Source organism: Pelophylax lessonae (assembly GCF_965119305.1).
Source record: "Pelophylax lessonae genome assembly, chromosome: 13".
In the NCBI taxonomy this organism is placed as follows: domain Eukaryota; kingdom Metazoa; phylum Chordata; class Amphibia; order Anura; family Ranidae; genus Pelophylax; species Pelophylax lessonae.
The window spans coordinates 72,058,629-72,081,873 of NC_138780.1; the positions used below are offsets into that span (position 1 = coordinate 72,058,629).

The 23,245-nt window shown below is 43.3% G+C and overlaps 1 protein-coding gene across 1 annotated transcript; it reads right to left on the reverse strand.

Annotated features, from left to right (window-relative positions):
* Window positions 1-4,998: 4,998 nt before the first annotated feature.
* LOC309569193 (uncharacterized protein) lies at window positions 4,999-7,023 on the reverse strand (the record flags this gene model as incomplete). The annotated part of the gene is made up of 2 exons (XM_082274951.1): window positions 4,999-5,793; window positions 6,574-7,023. 2 exons carry the CDS (start codon window positions 7,021-7,023, stop codon window positions 4,999-5,001), a joined length of 1,245 nt encoding a protein of 414 aa, XP_082131077.1.
* Window positions 7,024-23,245: the final 16,222 nt, after the last annotated feature.

Here is a 23,245-nt window from a genome sequence, read left to right on the forward strand (position 1 = left end):
ATTATCTGTATAGAGATGTTGATATCATTGTTATTCCAGCAGGACTGTGCTTAATTGCCCAGCAAAATGGCCCAATATAAATCCCATAGAGAATCTTGTGTGTATTGTCAGGAGGAAGATTCCAGACAACACACCCAACAATTCTGACAAGCTGAAAGCCGCTATTAAAGCAACCTTAATTCCTCAGTACCACATGTTTTTCCCTGTATCCCCGAGAAAGTATTAAATGTGTCATGGTTATAATATATACCTTGATGAAAAGTAATATGCAACACAATAAAAACCAACATCAAACCATGAAATCATTTAGAAATGCTTTATTTGACCAACATAAACCAAAAACGCGCCTCTTTGTTTATTTGTAACATAATTGCTGCATAAGTGCAAGTAAAGGCATCTAGTTATAAATACACAATAGAGCATGCCAATATTTATTCAATAGTATGTCACATAGTCATGCATGACACATTTTCAGAAGTAATTAAGATAGCATTATTCACCAATATTGTAAACCAAGATTTTGAAATCAAGCAGCATAAATAGCAAAGTTCAAAAACGCAAAAAAACGAAAAAAAAAAAAAAAAAAAAAAAAAGGTGGCACAAGTTCAAATTTGTATGACATGGCATATTGAATTAAGCCAATAAGATGTTTAACCGGGATCAACCAGCAATATAAACGTGATTATCAATGGAGGGGTGGGGGGGGGGGGGGAGTGTTGAGTTTACAATCAACATCAGAATATCTTGTGCTCAAATACATGCGTTGTGTGTCATACCTTGTGTTGACCAAAGAAGTAGTGTAGTCCACCTGAAGGATTACGCAAGAAAGTTCAAAATATGAGGACACTGTACATGTGGAGTTGCAGCTTTGTTGTGGTTGAATCGAGGAAGCCCACAAAACACTATATATCAATTCCATATATAGCGTTTTTGGTGCTATATTCATCCAGCTCAGTAAAGCGTCAATTTATACTGCATAAGGTGTCCCAATATTTTGATCTTTTATTTATATATATAATTCACAGTTGAACTGCATGTTTGAAGCCTCCAAACTGTGCCACCATTGGATGTGATGTAAAACTGTAGTTGCATTCAGGACTCTGTTCTGTTTGGGAGCCAAGACTTTCCCATATAATACGTGGAACATATTATATTGACGTGCACTCATTGCAGACAATGTTTTGCACCAATTAGGAGAGGGGAGGGTATCGGCTCCTAAGCAGCACATATTGATGAATTCTGTGTGTAGTCTCAGCTACATACAGTTTACACAGCACATCTCAGTGGACAGTTTTTTTGTGCTATCTCGTTGCAAAGAGATTGCAAAGTACAAAAAGCATGTGCAAATGTGTCCTTGAAGAGTACAAACAACATGTGCACATGTGTGTTTGCAAACAAACAAAAAACAAATGTGCAAAATGTGTCAAAGTGCAAATACTATCCAGTAATCAGCCAAGATTATTAGATACCAAAAAAAAAAAAATTAGAAAAGTTTACTTCCCCTTTTAAACGAGGTAGTTTGGTCTCCTTTAGGGCTCTTTCACATGACCGTTCCTTTTTTTTTTTTTTTTCACGGAGTGGATGACATTTGTGTCATCCGCTCCGTGTGTCCGCATATCATCCCATCCATTTGCGGATGATATGCGGACCTGTCTATGGGAGTTTGCGGATGTCAGCGGATGACACCGCTGACATCCGATTTTCCTTCCTTTCCGTTTTTTGAATGGAACAAAAATAGGGTTTTGTTCAGTTCCAAAAAACGAAACAGAACTGACAGGAAGAAAATCGGATGTCAGCGGATGGTATTCCTCTGACATCCGCAATGCCATTGACTTTATGTCCGCAAATCATCCGCCAAAAAATAGGATGATTTGCGGACATACGGAGCAACCGTGTGAAAGGGCCCTTAAATTCCAGAAGAATGTGTATCAGACGAACATGGTTAACTTTATCAGATATATTATAAAAACATATAGAGCGATAAAAAAAACAAAAAAAGGGGGGTTAAATCACTCTTGACAGGATGTCTATGGCATCCGCTAGGTTGTTTTGCAATGCAGATATGTTTTCTTTGATGTTTTCCATGTCACTGCGGCACTTTATTAATATACTCGCCAGCTTCTTGGCTGTCAGACTGTTGATTGAGCATTCCAAAGCTGTAGTTTACAAAAAATGGCACAAGACAAATATGAATATCATACAACAGCTACCATATTGATATGTAGAAACACATTGAGATCATACAATTTCCACCAGTGATCCTGGCCTAAAAAAAAAAAATGAAAGAAAATTCTAGTACCCACCTGGTGCAGAAACATTTCTTTGTTCTTCAATGTTAAAAGCAGGGGCAACAAGATGTTCTGTAGACTTTATAAGGTCTGTGAAATCCGTATCAAATGTACACACATCTTGGCTATCTCTTGTGTTGCTCGACCCGTATGAATCAAATCTGGAATATTTTCCTGTAAAAGACAATTGTTTGAGAGAGAGAGAGACAATATGTGACAGCGTGTCACAGACTGAGAGGGACATGAAAAAATGAGGACTTAAAAAATCCTTTATATTGACCATTCCCCCTTTAGATTACCCCCCCCCCCCCCAAACTCAACTGCTTTAGCAATGCTAAAATGTATTTGGTCCTGCCAATAAAGCTTATTTGAATTGAGCGAGAAAGAGAGAGAGAGAGACACACACAGAGAGAGAGACACACAGAGAGAAAGAGAGAGACACAGACAGAGACAGAGAGAGAGACACAGACAGAGACAGAGAGAGAGAGAGAGAGAGAGAGAGAGACACAGAGAGAGAGAGAGACAGAGAGAGAGACAGACAGACAGACAGAGAGAGACAAAGAGAGAGAGAGACACAGAGAGAGAGAGAGACACAGAGAGAGAGAGAGACACACAGAGAGAGAGAGAGAGACACACACAGAGAGAGAGACAGACAGACAGAGAGAGACAGACAGAGAGAGACACAGAGAGAGAGAGAGACACACACAGAGAGAGACACAGAGATTTCACCTGAGCTGGTAACATCATCTTCTCCCTCAATCCTTGACATAGCGGCCTTATCATTTGGCTGTTGTACACTTTCACCTTTATCATCCACAGCTGCTATAGTCAGTATATCCTGTTCACCTAAATATTCCTGTGACATTCCTGTGAAATAAAGCAGATAATACATAAATATCACCTTCCTGAGACAGAATTCTTTATTAATGTACATTTGTATGTTTTATTACCTGGGTTGGCTCTGGCTGTTGACATATCACATGGCAGGAGCTCCTCCGACCCTGTTTGTACACCTGGGACATGTTGCACTTCAGCAAAGTCATCTTTATTTTTTTCTGTTGACCTTGACTTCTTTTTCCGCTGACTATTTTGTACATATAATATATCCTGCAGTTTGTCTTTATTTCCTGGTGGGGGTATAACAAACACGATTTTCACTAACAAATAAATAAATACATTACATTTTTGAAAGGAAATATGTAAAATAAATGAGAATAATAAAATGGCAAGTTGACTATTACAAATGGAAAACACATTAATACAGGATTGCACATATAGTAAAACAATGCAAGATAGAAGGAAATGCATGCTTACTTTTTTTAATTATTCTTCTTATTTTGTGGTACTGTTCCTCTTCACGAAGCTTCAGATCTGACCAACGTTTTCTGAGCTGATCCTTTGAACGGTGGACTCCATGATTTCTCTGCAGCACCCTCACTATTTTGTCCATAATGCGGTCCTTTCTTGCATTGGTATTAGTGTAAGGTCCACACTTGCCATCATAGTCCTTCTTCTCTAGAACTTCCACCATATCCACCATTTCTGCTAAGGTCATGGGAGATGCCTTCACTTTTTTTTTCTTGCTGCTCCTAGTCCCAGCATGTTCGGCCGAACCGCTCTCCCGCTCCGCAGCACGCTTTCTGGACTCCGCCATCGTGGTATTAATAAAAGTGGCCGGAAGTGGATGGGTGGAGTCTCATCCGGACGTCACTTCTGCTCGACGATTCACTCACTGATCTTTCGTTCTGCACGAACATCTTTGGAGGTAATGATTTATGTTGGTAAACGATTGTTGATGCTTGCTCACTACTGTTTGCAATCTAAATTATCGTTGGTACATTATCATTATGTATAGCACATGCACATTTGTCGTTCAACAAACTTTCTTGCTTGGTCACTTGTGTTATGCACATTTTTCTTTCATAGAACGTGTCATGCTTGCTCAATTTTTTTTAAATCAAAATTATCTTTTCCTGATTTCAATGCACATAAGATTTTTCGGTACAAATATGTTGTACAAATATGATCATCTACAATCACAGTTATCATTATCATGTCATTTGCATGTACTGTATAATTATAATGTTCTGAAAGTCTCCTGATAGAAACATCTTTTGTTTTTTTACAGGAAAAATGTCTGATCGTTTTACTTCACCTGACTTTCTCCCTCATTTCATTGATGCATACAGGGAACTTCCATGCCTATGGAAGATAAAATCCAAGGAATATAGTGATAGGAATAAAAAACATGAGGCCTACAAAAAACTGATAGAACTTTGCCTCAGAATGAACCCTAATGCAAATGAAGAGTATGTAAAAAAGAAAATAGCAAATTTGAGAACCGTCTTCAAAAAAGAGTTAAATAAAATAGCGGAATCTGAGAAATCAGGTGCAGGTTCTGAGGATATATATGTACCACGGTTGTGGTATTTCGATAGCTTACGTTTCCTATCAGATCAGGAGATACCAAGACCCTCAGTTTCCAGCTTACAAACATTTTCACCACATAGTGACACACAGGACAATGATGACACTCAGGTAAGATGATAGAATACAAAATCTTTATTAATAATTCTTTGAATTTATTGCAAATGCTAAACCCATGAAACATGTTATGATTTTGTTAACATTAGATAAAGATACATCTTCAAACAATCATCAAATGTCCAAACAGATTATAAAATACACCGGGTTAATTCTGGAGAAATAATCACATAACCATGTTTTGCCACGGGACAGCACCAGATCCACAGAAGTACTCCTTATAATTATCCCTATTTAGTCGGGCGTTCATGGTGGCTAATCGTGGTGGCGCTGGAGCGATGTTGGTTAACGACTGTGTGTCATTTCTCCAGTCTCCGGGGATAATATTGCCTTGAGATGTGTCCTCGCGATCTACTGACTGTTGTATATACATCACATTTTTGCGCCTCAAATAGTTGTGCAAAATGCAGCAGCAGTAAACCACTAGATCAATTTTGGAAATAGAGAGGTTAATCTGGGTGTGGAAAATGCGAAATCTATTTGCCATGATACCAAAGGCATTTTCTACAACTCGTCTTGCCCTTGAAAGCCTGTAATTGAAAATTCTTTGCTCTTCTGACAGATGTTTCATTGGATATGGTTTCAATAGATTTTCGCCAAGTGAAAATGCATCGTCTGCAACAAATACGAAATTCAGACCTTCTGTGGTTTCGTCATTGTTTGGCAAATTTAACTTACCATTTTTCAGGCGTGCATAGAATTCCGTTTTCTCAATGGTACCTCCATCCGAATTTCGACCATTTTTCCCAATATCAACAAACAGAAACTCATATTTGGCATTTACTAATGCCAACAAAACTATACTAAAGAAACCTTTATAGTTATGGTAATATGAGCCGGAGTTTGGAGGGGGGGTAATGCGCACATGTTTGCCATCTATGGCACCACCACAGTTTGGAAAATTCCACGTCTGCTCAAATTCCTGTGCAATTTTTTTCCAATTTTCTGTTGTCGTTGGAAACTGTGAAGAAAAGTGTTATATTTCATTATTTCTGATATATTGATTTAATCAATCACAATTTTCATTGCTTTTAGAGTTTGGACAAGGAAACAAATGATTCACTGACTGAACCATCACCTGCAGGATCATTGCATAGACCAAAAAAAACTAAAAGGGATGAGGCTACTAATGCCTTTCTTCTTCAAGCAACAGCAGCACTGCAAAAGAAGAGTGATGACTGTGATGCATTTGGCTGCCTAACCGCAAACAAGATGCGGCAAATGTCTGCGGAACAGAAGCAATTAGTTGAACCACTGCTACTGCAATTGCTTAATAAAGGTTTGAGGGGTGAAGTCAGTAGTAATACATGCATAGTTGACTATCCTAGTTACACACAGCAGATTCAACAAGCAGGTCCCCCTCAAACATCTACTTGGCATGGTCAGATGGGAGCACCAGACAGGAACAGCAACTCTTGGTCAAGAGATTACACATTTGCACATTTGTAAATCTATAGATTTTTTTGAAAAGTTTTTGAAAAGTTTTCACTTTAAAAGTGTTTCTTGTTATAATGTTCAATATATTGTGTGCTACAAATTGTGCCTGTGGTAGATACTTGTTTTTATTTTTTTACATGCAAAAAATAAAATGGTTCTATACATCGTTTTGTACATGACATTTGAAATGTGATGTCAGATCTTGACATAACCAATGTTGTTCTTTTATTGGAATAAATATTTAAAAAATGCAAGTATTTGTATTACATTATTTTATTTTACATTATTTTTATGTTGTGCACACCTTCATATACTCATCTTTCAAAACATGGATTATGGCCTTGCAGGTCTCTGGAATAATTCGGCCTAGGGATTGTGCAGAAATGCCAGTAGAGAATTTGAGGTCTTCAAACGATCTACCAGTGGCAAGATATCTCAGGGTTGCCATGAGCCTTTGTTCTGGTGTAATGGATGGCCTCATCACAGTGTCCTCTTTATGGAGCATTGGCTTCACCATTACCAACAGCTCACTAAAGGTTTCCTCAGACATCCGTAAATAGTTTCGGTAGTCATCTGGATTATTATCCTTCAGTTCACGTAGAAGAACCATATGTGAATACTGGTCACGGTTAATCAACCACTCCTTGGACCACATCCTGCGATTCCTCTTTTTCTTTTTCTGCTGGGTAATGGCAATCACCCCAAGCATGGTGATAGCAATTGATCTGGACACCTGATCATCATGAATATCCATTTCTCCAATAATTTGATTGACAAACGAAGGTTTCTACACGAATAATACTACACAAACTCGTTTGTCCACGTATGTTTCCTCCTACACGATCCTCACATCAAACATCCGGTCGGACGTGGGTGAATGGGGGTTTGTCTTTCCGGGTTGCAGACGTCACTTCCTTCGTTTTGCAGATCGGTCGTTAAAATTATATATGTTGTATTGTTATCGAACGATCAGTATGCTCAGCAAAACGATTCTTGAAACGAGTTTATTATATCGGTTAGTGGCCAATTCGCTTTCGACCGCCGAATAATCGTTCAGTCTGCAAACGGCCGAAATTCTGTGCGTGTATGGCCAGCATTAGGCTTGGTTCACTTCTATGCAGTTTGCAATTGGGGCGTTCTACAGTGCATTTTGTTGTGTGTGCTGCGTTTTTGCACACATTAATTTACAGCGAGATGTTGCAACGATTTGCATTTTGCACTTTTTATGCTTTTTTTAGCCAATTTGTTATTGGGGAGATTAAAAAACGCAAATTGCAGTAAAATTGCGGCAATATCGCGGCAAGAACACACTACATGCTTTTCTGTAGCTTCTCTATTGCAGTCTATTGAACCAAAAAAGCACCATTTTGCGTTTAAAGTCCCTGACTCTTTCCAAAAACGTGGCGGCTGAAAAAAGCATAGATGTGAACGTGTCCTATAGGAAACCATGTTAAATGGACTGTAGTGCGTTTCTGCAAAAAGCACTAAAAAAGCATAGGTGTGAACCAGGCCTTATAGGCCAGAGCATTTTTCTAATTTCTGCTATGAGGCTGTTTATTCGGTGATAATTTTGTCATTACTTAAGATAACAAAGTAATACAGTACATATATGGTTTTTAAAGCGGAGCTCCACCCAAAAGGGGAATCTCTGCTTGTTAGCACCTTCCCCCCTCCACTGCCACATTTGCCATTTTTGTTGGGGGGGAGCGGATACTTGGTTTTGACAGGTACCCGCTTCCACTTTTAGGTAAGATCGTTGCTGCGATCTGCGAGTATTTTTGGCCCCTCCTCCTTCCCCTCGCTGCCTTTTGGGACGCACACAGGTCCTAGAAGATAGCGGAATCATTCAGAAAGTGCAGAGCGACTCGCATATGAACAGTAGGAAACCGGCTGTGAAGCCTGAAGGCTTCACTACTGGTTTCCCTTAGCGGAGATGCCGGCGCCTGCACCTGAAGCTGACTGACGAATTGGCTTGTGGTTCCGACATCGGTGGATCCCTGGACAGGTAAGTGTCCTTATATTAAAAGTTTGTGAATTAAAAAATTAAACAAAGTAAAAATAAAAAGGCACTTTTTCTTTTTTTTGAGCAGTTAGCATAAAATAGCACAAAAAAGTGTGCATTTTATTCTGTAATTTATCAATATAAACAGGAAGTAATGCCAAATCCTAATAGTGCAATTATGAATAATCATATGGTAAATAATATGACATGTAAACAACTAAACATGCAGGGAATACATTTTGAGCAAAATGTATAATTGAAAAAAAATGTAGAAAAAAAATCAATCATATGAAAGTGATATAATGAAGTATGTGCAAAATCCAGTTATAGGTGGACATAAAAAAAGTCCTTTCAATTAAAAAGTTATTTTCAATATTAAATAAGAGTGTCCATAAAGTGCAAAAAAGTGTATAACTAACGTTGATTGATGAAATCCACTAGCAAGCACCAACACTTAGCATACGCTTTTTACCAGATAGCGTGGACCATAAATTATAATGTTCATAAAGAAAGGAATGCCGTGAGTAACAGCTAAGCAAGCGTGATGTCTTCAGTAACAGCCAATACCAACACGGTGACGTCTTCCCAGGGGCAGGCCGAACATCAGATATTGTATAATGTATAATATAATTATTCAGAAATATGGGTGTTTAACCTTTATATTAAATAATAAGCTAGCCATGTGTGTTCTGCAAATTTTAATAGACATAATGTTTATATAGAAAAAATTTGCAAGCATTATATAATTCAATGTTCTGCCAGAAATGCATGAACCTGTTGCCACACCACTCTGCCAGCACAATCCCTTTAACCACTTGCCGACTGCCTAACGCCGATCTACGTCGGCAGTCAGCCCCTCACAGGCAAAGTGACGTAGGGCTACGTCACTAGCTTGTGAGGGTCTAGGGAGCGAGCGCGCACCCCCGGAGGCGCGCTCCTGCTCCCGCGTGGTCACGGACCCCCCCCGCGCGTGTGACTGGCGGACCCGATGTCCGCCGGTCACTCGGCGATCGGCGGGGGAGAGGGAGAATGTCAGGCAGCTTGTGTAAACAAGCCACCTGTCATTCTCCTTGCTGTTAGGATACTGATCACTCGGATCTAGTATGTAGATCCGTTGATCAGTGTCCATACAGCTCAAGCCCCAGCCAATCACAGTAGAAAGCACGCCCCTAGGGACACACACAGCCCCTCCCTCCCAAATAAAGTTAACCCCTTCACTACCAGTGTATTTTTACAGTAACAGTGCATATATATAGCACTGATTACTGTAGAAATGTCACTGGTAACCCCAAAAGTGTCAAAAATGTCAGTCAAGGGTCCGATCTGTCCGCCCCAATGTCGCAGTACCGCAAAAAAAATCGCAGATCGCCGCCATTACACGTTAAAAAAAAAAACAACAAAAATGACAGAAATCTTTCCCTTTGTTAGTAAACGCGATAACTTTTGCGCAAACCAATCAAAATACGCTTTTTGCGATTTTTTTTACCAAACATAGGTAGCATAAAACAAATTGGCCGAAAAAGTAAAAAAATTTTGATTTTTAAATTTTTTTTTGGGGAATTTCATATAAAAAAAATGTGAAAAATATTGCTATTTTTGCAAAATTGTCGCTCTTTTTTTGTTTATAGCGCGTGATCAAAAAATCGCACAGGTGATCAAATACCACCAAAAGAAAGCTCTGTTTGTGGGAAAAAAAGGATGCCAAATTCGTTTAGGTACAGCGTCGCACGACCGCGCAATTGTCCGTTAAAATCTCGCAGTGCCGAATCGCAAAATACCCCCTGGTCGGAATGGGGGTAAAATCTTCCGGGGCTTAAGTGGTTAATAGAAGCAGGTAAGACCCTGAAAGGAGAGACCAGAGGATGCGTTGAGTGGAGAAACAATCAATTTTAGGGGTGCACACAGACGTAGCCCATAAACATGTCATGACTAAATCATGACATGCCTATACAGATACAAGAGCTAATTTTCCTGCCAAAATGTGTATTTCTGGTCATCTAGTCAGGCTGTTACCCATCACAGGCCTATTCTGGCATGGCAAAAGACCTGATTTTGTTTCTGCTGTAGTCAGTGGCGTCGGCAGGGGGGGGCTGACCTGGGCTATAGCCCCGAGTGTGCTCCCCAAAAGCCCCGGGTCTCCTGTTGCTTTTTTAAAATGATTAGCCCCGAGTCCCAAAGCCTGGGTTTGGCCGAGAACTCGGGCTACATTCCTCAGCAGTGTAAGATTTATAAAGCACAAACAATGATTGGTGGGCAATCCGGGGCAGCCGCAAGGAGAGTGAATGCAGCTGTCAAGTTTCAGCATTGATGTCGGGTGTGGGCGGGGCCGGTATGCCACGCCCACCTTCCTCCCCAGACAGCTTCTGTTTCTCTATGCACGGAACAATGGGGCGGAGCCCCGCATACCGGTCCCGCCCACACCCGAAATCAATGCTACTTGACAGCGGCAATCACTCTCCTTCCTTGCGGCTGCCCCAGATCGCCCACCAATCACTGGATGCAGTGGCGTAAAGGGCACTGTGTAAACCGCAGGCAGTGGCAGCTCCTTCAGTCCGGGGACTAGCGGGGGCGGAGCCGCGGCGGGAAGGGGGCGGGGCCTCGGCGGGAAGAAGGGGCGGAGCCTCGGCGGGAAGAAGGTGAGTGCCCATTGCTCAAGTGTGTGTGCTGGGTAGGAGAGGGATGGGGAAGCTGCATATAGAGGAATTCATCTTTCTCTATTCTTTCTGCAGCTGCTGAATAACCCTCCTGCAGGAAGAATAGGGGAAGATCAATTCCTCTATATGCAGCTGCCCCATCCCCCTCCTATACAACTTCTTTTGCTGGCTCACCAGTGCTCTTAACCCTCCCCCCTCAGTGCTTTTATTCCCCCCCCACTCGGTGCTCTTATCCCCCCCCCCACCCTCAGTGCTCTTATCCCCGACTCAGTGCTCTTATCCCCGACTCAGTGCTCTTAACCCCCCCCCACCCAGTGCACTGGACTGCCCCCTGTTCTTTAGCCCTCCCCCGGTGCTCTTCAGCTCCCCACTGTGCTTTTCATCTCCCTCCCCCCTATGCTCCCTGTCCCCCCCGTGCTCTCCACCCCCTGCGCCTTCCAACCCCCCTGCAATGCTTTCCAAACCCCCTCTTAATACTCTCCAGTCCCCCACCCCCACCCCACCGTGCCCTTCAGCTCCTCCAGTGCTCTCTTCTTCGCCTGTGCTCTCCGGCCCCCCTAGTGCTCTTCTATCTTCTATCATGTCCTCAGTCTCTGACCATCTCCTGTATCATCTCTGCAGTCTCTGACCATCTCCTGTATCATCTCTGCAGTCTCTGACTGTCTCCTGAACCATGTCTGCAGTCTCTGACCATCTTCTGTAACATGTCCTCAGTCTCTGACCATCTCCTGTATCATGTCCTCAGTCTCTGACCATCTCCTGTATCATGTCCTCAGTCTCTGACCATCTCCTGTATCACGTCCTCAGTCTCTGACCATCTCCTGTAACATGTCCTTAGTCTCTGACCATCTTCTGTAACATGTCCTCAGTCTCTGACCATCTCCTGTATCATGTCCTCAGTCTCTGACCATCTCCTGTATCATGTCCTCAGTCTCTGACCATCTTCTGTAACATGTCCTCAGTCTCTGACCATCTCCTGTATCATGTCCTCAGTCTCTGACCATCTCCTGTATCATCTCTGCAGTCTCTGACTGTCTCCTGAACCATGTCTGCAGTCTCTGACCATCTTCTGTAACATGTCCTCAGTCTCTGACCATCTCCTGTATCATGTCCTCAGTCTCTGACCATCTCCTGTATCATGTCCTCAGTCTCTGACCATCTCCTGTATCACGTCCTCAGTCTCTGACCATCTCCTGTAACATGTCCTTAGTCTCTGACCATCTTCTGTAACATGTCCTCAGTCTCTGACCATCTCCTGTATCATGTCCTCAGTCTCTGACCATCTCCTGTATCATGTCCTCAGTCTCTGACCATCTCCTGTATCATGTCCTCAGTCTCTGACCATCTCCTGTATCATCTCTGCAGTCTCTGACTGTCTCCTGAACCATGTCTGCAGTCTCTGACCATCTTCTGTAACATGTCCTCAGTCTCTGACCATCTCCTGTATCATGTCCTCAGTCTCTGACCATCTCCTGTATCATCTCTGCAGTCTCTGACTGTCTCCTGAACCATGTCTGCAGTCTCTGACCATCTTCTGTAACATGTCCTCAGTCTCTGACCATCTCCTGTATCATGTCCTCAGTCTCTGACCATCTCCTGTATCATGTCCTCAGTCTCTGACCATCTCCTGTAACATGTCCTTAGTCTCTGACCATCTTCTGTAACATGTCCTCAGTCTCTGACCATCTCCTGTATCATGTCCTCAGTCTCTGACCATCTCCTGTAACATGTCCTTAGTCTCTGACCATCTCCTGTATCATGTCCTCAGTCTCTGACCATCTCCTGTATCATGTCCTCAGTCTCTGACCATCTTCTGTAACATGTCCTCAGTCTCTGACCATCTCCTGTATCATGTCCTCAGTCTCTGACCATCTCCTGTAACATGTCCTCAGTCTCTGACCATCTCCTGTAACATGTCCTCAGTCTCTGGCCATCTTCTGTTTAATGTCCTCAGTCTCTGGCCATCTTCTGTTTAATGTCCTCAGTCTCTGACCATCTTCTGTATCATGTCCTCAGTCTCTGACCATCTCCTGTATCATGTCCTCAGTCTCTGACCATCTCCTGTAACATGTCCTCAGTCTCTGGCCATCTTCTGTTTAATGTCCTCAGTCTCTGACCGTCTCCTGAACCATGTCCTCAGTCTCTGACCATCTCTTGTATCATGTCTGCAGTCTTTGACCACCTCTTGTATCATGTCTGCAGTCTCTGACCATCTCCTGTACCATGTCTGCAGTCTCTGACCATCTCCTGTACCATGACGTCTCTAAGACTTTGAAATGTGTTCACCACATATACCGGGATGCTTCGCTTTCCATTCACAGGCCTGTGGAAGAGGTGCTGCAAATCACAGCAGGACAATGCTTGCTGGATCTGTTGGGTTGGGCAGGTGAGTGTTCCCACGTATAACATGTAAGAGGAGGGAAAAAAAATGATGGGACAATAGTCAGACATGGGGTGGTATGGAGAGGAGTACAGGGGGTCAGACATGGGGTGGTATGGAGAGTAGAGGAGTACAGGGGGTCAGACATGGGGTGGTATGGAGAGGAGTACAGGGGGTCAGACATGGGTTGGTATGGAGAGGAGTACAGGGGGTCAGACATGGGGTGGTATGGAGAGGAGAGGAGTACAGGGGGTCAGTCATGGGGTGGTATGGAGAGGAGTACAGGGGGTCAGACATGGGGTGGTATGAAGAGGAGTACAGGGGGTCAGACATGGGGTGGTATGGAGAGGAGTACAGGGGGTCAGTCATGGGGTGGTATGGAGAGGAGAGGAGTACAGGGGGTCAGACATGGGGTGGTATGGAGAGGAGTACAGGGGGTCAGACATGGGGTGGTATGGAGAGGAGAGGAGTACAGGGGGTCAGTCACGGGGTGGTATGGAGAGCAGAGAAGTACAGGGGGTCAGACATGGGGTGATATGGAGAGGAGAACAGGGGGGCAGATATAGGGTGGTATGGAGAGGAGCGGAGTACAGGGGGTCAGTCATGGGGTGGTATGGAGAGGAGAGAAGTACAGGGGTTCAGTCATGGGGTTGTATGAAGAGGAATACAGGGGGTCAGACATGGGGTGGTATGGAGAGGAGCTCTCCATACCACCCCATGATTGACCTCCTGTACTCCTCTCCTCTCCATACCACCCCATGTCTGACCCCCTGTACTCCTCTTCATACCACCCCATGTCTGACCCCCTGTACTCCTCTCCATACCACCCCATGACTGACCCCCTGTACTCCTCTCCTCTCCATACCACCCCATGACTGACCCCCTGTACTCCTCTCATCTCCATACCACCCCATGACTGACCCCCTGTACTCCTCTCCTCTCCATACCACCCCATGTCTGACCCCATGTACTCCTCTCCATACCAACCCATGTCTGACCCCCTGTACTCCTCTCCATACCACCCCATGTCTGACCCCCTGTACTCCTCTCCTCTCCATACCACCCCATGACTGACCCCCTGTACTCCTCTCCATACCACCCCATGTCTGACCCCCTGTACTCCTCTTCATACCACCCCATGTCTGACCCCCTGTACTCCTCTCCATACCACCCCATGACTGACCCCCTGTACTCCTCTCCTCTCCATACCACCCCATGTCTGACCCCCTGTACTCCTCTCCATACCAACCCATGTCTGACCCCCTGTACTCCTCTCCTCTCCATACCACCCCATGACTGACCTCCTGTACTCCTCTCCATACCACCCCATGTCTGACCCCCTGTACTCCTCTCCATACCACCCCATGTCTGACCCCCTGTACTCCTCTCCATACCACCCCATGTCTGACCCCCTGTACTCCTCTCCATACCACCCCATGTCTGACCCCCTGTACTCCTCTCCATACCACCCCATGTCTGACCCCCTGTACTCCTCTCCTCTTCATACCACCCCATGACTGACCTCCTGTACTCCTCTCCATACCACCACATGACTGACCCCCTTTACTTCTCTCTTCTCCATACCACCCAATTTCTCACCCCCTGTACTCCTCTCCATACCACCCCTTGACTGACCCTTGACTGAGGGGGCCATTGGGTGGAGCTTGGGCGGTACTTACTTTTAAATATGGGAGGAGCTTGGGCGGGGCTTTTCTTTAAAATGTGGGAGGGGGTTATCAAATTTATCTTCGGGCTGAAGCCCCTGGTCTTTTTCCCACCTAGCAACACCCCTGGCTGTAGTTAAGTAACACTACTTAGCAAACAACAACTAAAGAGCTTTCTCCCCAACTGTCACAGCATGTAGGGTTTTTTTTTTCTTTTCTTTTATACAGCCCACCTATGGCTCTCTTAAAGCTAGGACTAAACCACATGCAGCAGGGAATTGAAGCTCTCCTGATTGATAATCAAACTAATGCTGCAAGTCTCTGCTAGCCAAATCTAGAAACCTAGCGGAATGCACATGTAGCACCCTCCTAGTCAGGTGCTAGGTAGAGAGTGTAGTTTTGTCTCTCTCTTTGCTTACCAGAAGAGCAGTAGGCAAAATCTTCATGTACTCTGCTTATCAGGGAGCAGGATTTGTAGCTAGGTCTACTCAGTGTGCCCAGTGTGTGATTCATTTGGTTCCAGGGAGTGTCCCCAGCTGATCCAATGGGGAGGCACGTTGGATGCTGGAGGAAACCTGACCAATGACACACAGGCTTTTGGTACTGTCTCAGGGGTTGGCACAGACAGTGGTGCATTATGGGACAGGGTATAAAAAGCCATGGGCACATGAGGTAGAGGTCTTTGGGCGGGAAGCCGAGTCCCAGAAGGAGGGTGGCGGCTGCCTCCTCTTCTGCAGCAGTTGGTGGTGGTCACAGGGAGTCAGCCAGGTGTAACGGGGGTGTGAGGCTGAACCCAGAGGTCCAGGAGAGCTGACAACAAGAGTTGGGGCATTGGGGAATCTGGAAAAACTGTGTCGTCAGTACAGAGGAACTTGCCCAGGGGTCTGCCCAGGAAGGGCCCAGAGAGAAAGGGGGGACTAGGGGAATACCTTGAACAGAAATGCTATAGGAACACTTACCTCATTTTCATTCAAGTGGCAGGATGAAGTAGCGGCCTTGCCGCATTCTCAAGTTAGAAGTCCTCAGCATTGGGAATAGTTAACAGTTGGAGTATCCCACTCATCCCTTTTCCCATCCCAATTTAAATAAAACCACAAAAACAACAACCCCTGGACTGATCTTTGACTAAGTCAAGAACTTAAAGTGTTGAGTTTCCTGCGTACATTTGCTTCAGGTAACCCAAGGGAATCCCTAAAGTGTAATATCCAGCAGTCCTCTAGGGGGCAGTGCTACACACACTAATGCTTAACCAATGTTAAAGCAGAATGCTGGTCACAATAAAACAAATAGGCCCCCCCAATTCCCCAGCTGTTGCAGTAAACAATGATTGTTGAGGTGGACCAATATCTAACCTATCCTGTTGTCCCATTGCAGCTTTTCTGTGCCAGAATTTGCTGAAGGTACTCTTACATCATCACTAGGGATCCACAAATGTGTCTGGTTTTAGTTTGTGGGGTGATCATCAAACCTATGTTAGGGACTCGTGGACATTGATGGACAGAGATGGGGCTCAGGTAAGTATTAGGGGGTGCTGGGCAGGCTGCTTCACACAGAAGGTTTTTTAACATAATGCATAGAATACAATAAGATAAAAAAACCTTCTGACTGTACAACTCCTTTAAATACAGCAACAGATCCTCAATCTGATTCATTACAGTTTGAAAAAAATAACTTTTTTCAGTTTTGGTTGCAACACCTAATTTTAAATCAAGTGGTAATCGACTTGATTAGAAAAAGTGCAACTGGGAGCCACAACAGATCTAAAAGCTATAGCAAAGTTAATTCTTAAAATAAAATTAGGCTAAAGCCCTCAACAGTTTAGTATAGTTTGTGAACTTCCCTTTTCACTGTACCACACTGCATTGTTTTAAAAGGTTATTAAAATGTCAAAACGCAGTACACAAAAACACTTTGGAATGCTTTGGAAGACTACGAGAGGGGACAATTTCAGCCCCGTGAGTTTCTGCTTCCTTGAAGGAAGGATCCAGTGTTCTTTTCAGGTAACGTTACATACTGTAACTCCGCTTCGACTACCTACATGCCACCTAACCACTACTTTGTCCTGCAGAACCTGCTTACCCACTACTAACTCTACATTAAATAACTATGCCTCTCATTTTTAGTTTTCAATACATTTTTATTGCTATGCCTCTAATTTTATTACCAGCTAGGGCAGCAGGAGAAATAGGGATGTAGTGCTTCGGTGCACAAAAAGATATATAATGACCTGGTACACAAAACTTTACTGCACACATATCCAATGACATGTTTCAAACCAAGTTAACTTTGCCACAAATTTACGCTGCTAGCCCTGAAATACAATGGGTAAAATAAGTATTGAACATGTCACTATTTTTCTAGGTAAATATATTTCTAAAGGTGCTATTGAGATGAAATTTTCACCATATTTCCGACTCGGTAACAATCCATACATAAAAACAAATACGTTCAGAAATGATGTTATGTGTAATAAGATGGAATGACACAGGGAAAACATATTGAACAGGCTAACTGAAAAGTATTTAACATTTTTATATATTTTCTTGGTAATGACAGCTTCAAGACGCCTCCTGTATGGAAAACGAGTTGCATGCATTGCTCAGGTGTGATTTTGGCCCATTCTTCCACACAAACACATCTTGAAGGTTCTGTGGGCCTCTTCTATAAACTCTGATCTTTAGTTCTTTCTATAGATTTTCTATTGGATTCAAATTAGGTGATTGTCTGACCCATTCTAGCAGATTTATTTTCTTTCATTGAAACCAATTGAGAGTTTCTTTGGCTTTGGGGTTGGGATCATTGTCTTGATAAAATGCCCATCCTCATTTTATCTTCATCATCCTGGTAGATGGCAGCAGATTTTTATCAAGAATGTCTTGGTACATTTTTCTATTCATCCTTCCTTCAATGAGATGAAGTTTGCCAGTACCATATGCTGAAAAACAGCCCCACACCATGATGCTCCTACCTCCAAACTTCACTGTTGGTACAGTGTTTTTGGGGTGATGTGCAGTGCCATTTGACCTCCAAACATGATGTGTATTATGGCATTCAATTCAACAGTTCAATTTTGGTCTCATCTGACCAGACTATAGTCTCCCAGTATTTCACAGGCTTGGCTAAATGTTGGGCAGCAAATGTTGAACAAGTTTCAACATGCTTTTTCTTTAGAAAAAGTGTGTGGTGAGCATGCATACAAGCGATGGCGGTTGAGTGCATTACCTATTGTTTTCTTTTGAAACAATTGTACCTGCTAATTCCAGGTCTTTCTAAAGTTCTCCACAGGATGTGGCTCTTGGACAACTCTTCTCATAATTATTTTCACTCCTCTGTCAGGAATCTTGCTAGGAGCACCTGGTCATGACCATGTTATGTTGAAATGATGTTCTTTCCACTTCTGAATTAATGCCCCAACAGTGCTCACTGGAACATTCAGAAGTTTAGAAATCCTTCTGTAACCAATGCCATTAATATGTTTTGCAACAAAAAGGTTGCAAAGGTCTTGAGAGAGCTCTTGCTTTGCTGAACTAGCTTATATTAATTTGCACTAAGGGCTCTTTCACACGGGCGGTCCGATCAGATCCGCCTGTCAGTTTTTTAGGCGGATCTGATCGGATCCTCTATGCAGCTCTATGGGGCAGCGGGTGTCAGCGGAGACACCTCCGCTGACACCCGCTGCCATCCGTATCCGATCCTGTCCGTGAAATCTGGACGGATGGAAACCCTATTTTTCCATCCGTTCAGTGATTGGATCGGATCGGATGAGAGCGGACAGGCGGTCCGCTCTCATCCGATCCCCCATAGAGGGCAGCGGGGGCTGAGACACCTCCCTCTCCGCTCTGCAAGTGGAGACGGAGCTGTCATCCGCCGGCTCAGCAACACGGATCCACCTACGGAGGCGGACCGTGTGAAAGAGGCCTAACAAGGGGCAGGATTGCTTTCTAATAACTGATAGATTTCAGCTATTGTCTTGGCTTTCCATGCCATTTTGCACCTTTCTTTCTTAATGTGTTCACTACTTTTTTCCTGTGTCATTCCATTTTATTACACATAACTTCATTTCTGAACTTATTTATTTTGGCTTCTTTGTATGTATTGAGTGCAACTGTTACATACTGACATGTGGTGAAAATGTCATTTCAATAGCACCTTTACAAATATATTTACCTAAAAAAATGGTGATGTGTTCAAACCTTATTTTACCCGCTGTATATATTTAAAAAAACTGTAACAAAATGCAATTAAACTCTACCACAAAACCCTAAAGAACTAAACCCCAACCCTATATATATTTTAACTTATCAGAAACTAAATATATTTAGACAACGTATATATAAAAACACCAATAAAACACCAAAACTGCAAGTTGTGCTCAGCGGCTAAACAGCAACCAAAGTTGCTGCTGACACAAAAAAGGTAGTCCTAGAAAGGACTGTTAGATCTATATGATGTGAACATAAGAGGTACACAATAATATTTGGTCCCCCACACTGCAATGCACAGTAATGTAGTGCATTACAGCACTGTGCATAGAACTGTATATAGCACCATGAGGCACAACTATCCCTCAATAATCACAAACTGTCAGCTCTCCCTATCTACTCCACACATGAAAGCCCCCAATATTCAACCATTCTAAGCCATCAGGCCTCATTTCCAAGGCCAGGAAGTGCATTAATAGTAGCTGGTTGCCATGACAACAAATGTCTACATTAGTGTGTTGTGTCTGTGAACTGCTAACAAGTTGAGTGCACAGTGTACTATTGTTTCAATCCAAGTGCCACAAAAATCAAAAAAGTTGTTGCAGTTGTTGTTGCACTTTTGAGCTTTCAGAAAAAATGTCTGCAGGAAATACTGAGAGGATGCTGTGAGAGGCTGGGCAGGGAGAGCTATGCTGAGCGGAAAGCCATGCATAGAAGATTGGCAGCGAAATGCATCGGGACCCCAGCAGTGAATGGTGTGGTGATTTGAAACAGAAGCAGCAGGAGTGTGAGCTGAGGCTGTGTGAGAGGATCACTGTGGGACTGACTGTACTGGGGGCTCTGGTTACACTGTGAGTAACTGGGGCATTGTCAGTACTGAAGACTGTGAGTAACTGGGGCATTGTGAGTACTGAGGACTGTGAGTAACAGGGGCATTGTGAGTACTGATAACTGTGAGTAACAGGGGCATTGTGGGAACTGATAACTGTGAGTAACAGTGTGTAACGCTTCTGCATTTCTTATATGGTGTGGATTTTCAGCTGCAGAAATAGTTCCACGTCAGCAGTCATGTAAGAGATATGCTGAGATACCATTCCCAACCTCAATGACTCATCATGTGTGGAAGGTCTTATTTCAGCCAGTAAATACACACAATTAGCAAGCTGGTTCCTAGAGTGACTTTATGTATGTGGTAACACAATGATGAAGGTTGAGGGATAGGTTGAGTGGAGGTGGTAGGTGATAGACACTTGAAGGTGAGACAGTAGCAGATGGATGCAGGAAGGTTTAGCAATGTTGTATGATAGCAGATGATAGAATAGCAGGTGGACATACAAAAGAGATCAACCACATTACAATACCCCCCCCCTTAAGGCCTGCTCCTGAAGGCCTCTGGAGCTGGTTTGTCTGGGTATCTCGCATGAAAATTGCGGATTAATCTAGGGGCATGTATGTCAGAGGTGTTTAGCCAGGTGTCGTCTTGGGGCCCATAGTTCTTCCATCTAACCAAGTACTGAAGTCTTCTTCTGTAGATACGAGAATCCAGAATCTCTTTTATCTCGTATTCTTCTCCACCTTCAAATTGTACAGGAGGGGGAGGTGGAATATTAGGCCTTATTCCTTGGTCCGGAACATGGGGTTTTAGTAGCGACACATGGAAAATGGGATGGATTTTTAGGTCCATTGGCAATGTAAGCTGCACTGCAGCTTTTCCAATAAGTTTCTTGATTGGGAAAGGTCCCAAGAATAGAGGTCCAAGCTTTTTGCTAGGGATCTTCAGTCTCAAGTTTTTTGTTGAGAGCCAAACGAGGTCCCCAATAGTATACTGTGGAGAAGGTCTTCTACGAAGATCATAGTACTTCTTTTGTTGACTGTGAGCGTGTGCAATGGTAGTATTTAGTAAACCCAGAGAATACTTTATTTGGGTAAGATAGTCTGAGGCTACTGGGTTATTTGAAGGAAGGATGCGTGGAGGGAGAATAGAGGGATGGAACCCATAGTTCAAGTAGAACGGACTCTGCTTGGTTGTACTGTGAGTTGCGTTGTTGTAGGCAAATTCTGCCAGGGGGAGAAGATCCAACCAATCATCCTGTTGGTAAGAAGTGTAACAACGTAAATACTGCTCGATGCATTGGTTGACTCTTTCAGTCTGTCCGTTGGTCTGCGGATGGTAAGGAGAAGTGAGCTTCCGCTCAATCCGTAGTATGTGACATAGTTCTTGCCAGAATTTAGAAATAAATTGGGATCCACGGTCAGACAGAAGAGTTTTTGGGATACCATGTAATCTGAAGACATGTTTCATCAGGAGTCCTGCCGTTTGTTTGGACGAAGGTAGTCTGCGAATAGCAATGAAATGTGCCATCTTTGTCAGATGGTCCACTGACACCAAGATGGTATTAAATCCTTTGGAAGGAGGCAATTCTACGATGAAGTCCAATGACAAAACCTCCCATGGAGTTTGGGGTATTGGTAGACTGCATAGTAGACCGGATGGTCTCGTAGTGTCAATTTTGGACCTGGCACAGACATTGCATGAAGAGACGAATTTTTGTATAGATGTTTTCATGTCAGGCCACCAGAATTGTCGAGAAATCAAATTGAAAGTCTTTGTCATACCCATATGTCCTGCCATAGGCACATCATGCGATAACTCCAAGATCTTGGTGCGTAGGGTAGGTGGTATGTAAAGTTTGTCGTTGTAGTAGAGGAAGCCTTCTGCATCAGTATTTAGTTGTGGTGGGGGTGAATCCAAACTTATACCATGCAGAACCTCTTCCTTTAAGGAACGGACAACTCCAATAATGCGTTTGTGAGGTATTATAGGAACGGAAGGGATTTCAAAGTAGTTTTCTTCAGTTAGTCGTGATAGTGCATCCGCCTTTTTGTTCTTATCTGCAGGTGTGTAGGTCACTAGGAAGTTAAACCTTAGAAAGAATAGTGACCATCGTACCTGTCGATGCAAGAGAGTTTTGCTAGTCTGAAGATATTGGAGGTTTTTATGGTCCGTGTATATAATTATTGGTAATTGGGTGCCTTCGAGTAAATGTTGCCAATTCTCCAGAGCCAATTTTATAGCAAGCAGTTCCTTTTCACCCACGGGGTAATTTATCTCGGGACTGCTCAGGGATTTAGAAAAAAAAGCGACTGGATGAAGTGGTGAAGTGTGGGTAGGTCGTTGGGAGAGTATTGCTCCTACTGCCATGTTTGACGCATCTACCTCCAGAATGTATTGGAGGGATGGGTCTGGATGGCGTAATATGGGAGCGGAAGTAAACCTTGTCTTTAACAAGTGGAAAGCCTTATTTGCTTCTTCTGACCATTTAAATGGTATTTTTATGCTAGTGAGCTGTGTGAGGGGTCTCACAATAGCAGAAAAGTTTTTTATGAACTTCCTGTAGAAATTTGAAAATCCCAGGAATCGCTGTAGCGCCTTGCGTGTAGTTGGTGTAGGCCAATCCTGAATGCAGGATATTTTTCTCATGTCCATCTCGATTCCTGTTTTGGATATGATGTAGCCTAGAAAGAGTACCTCATCTTTATGGAACAAGCATTTCTTCAGCTTCACATAAAGATTATGTGCAAGCAATCTCGATAATACAAGTCTTACATGTCTTATGTGTTCAGACAGAGTCCGTGAATATATAAGTATATCGTCCAGGTATACCACAACACAGACATCTAGTAAGTCTTTAAAAATATCGTTTATAAATCGTTGGAAAACTGCAGGGGCATTTCATAGGCCGAATGGCATCACAAGATATTCGAACAATCCGTATCTAGTTCTGAATGCAGTCTTCCACTCGTGTCCATCACGGATTCGAATGAGATTGTATGCTCCTTTCAGGTCTAATTTTGAAAAATAGGTAGCTCCACGCACCTGCTCAATGAGCTCAGGGATAAGCGGTAGAGGATAGCGATCTTTTATTGTGATAGCATTCAATTTCCTGTAGTCGATGATAGGTCTGAGACTTGAATCTTTATTGCGAACAAAAAAGAGTCCTGCTGCTGTGGAAGAAGTGGAAGGTCTAATAAAACCTTTTTCCAAGTTCTCATCCAAATAGGTTTTGAGATGGG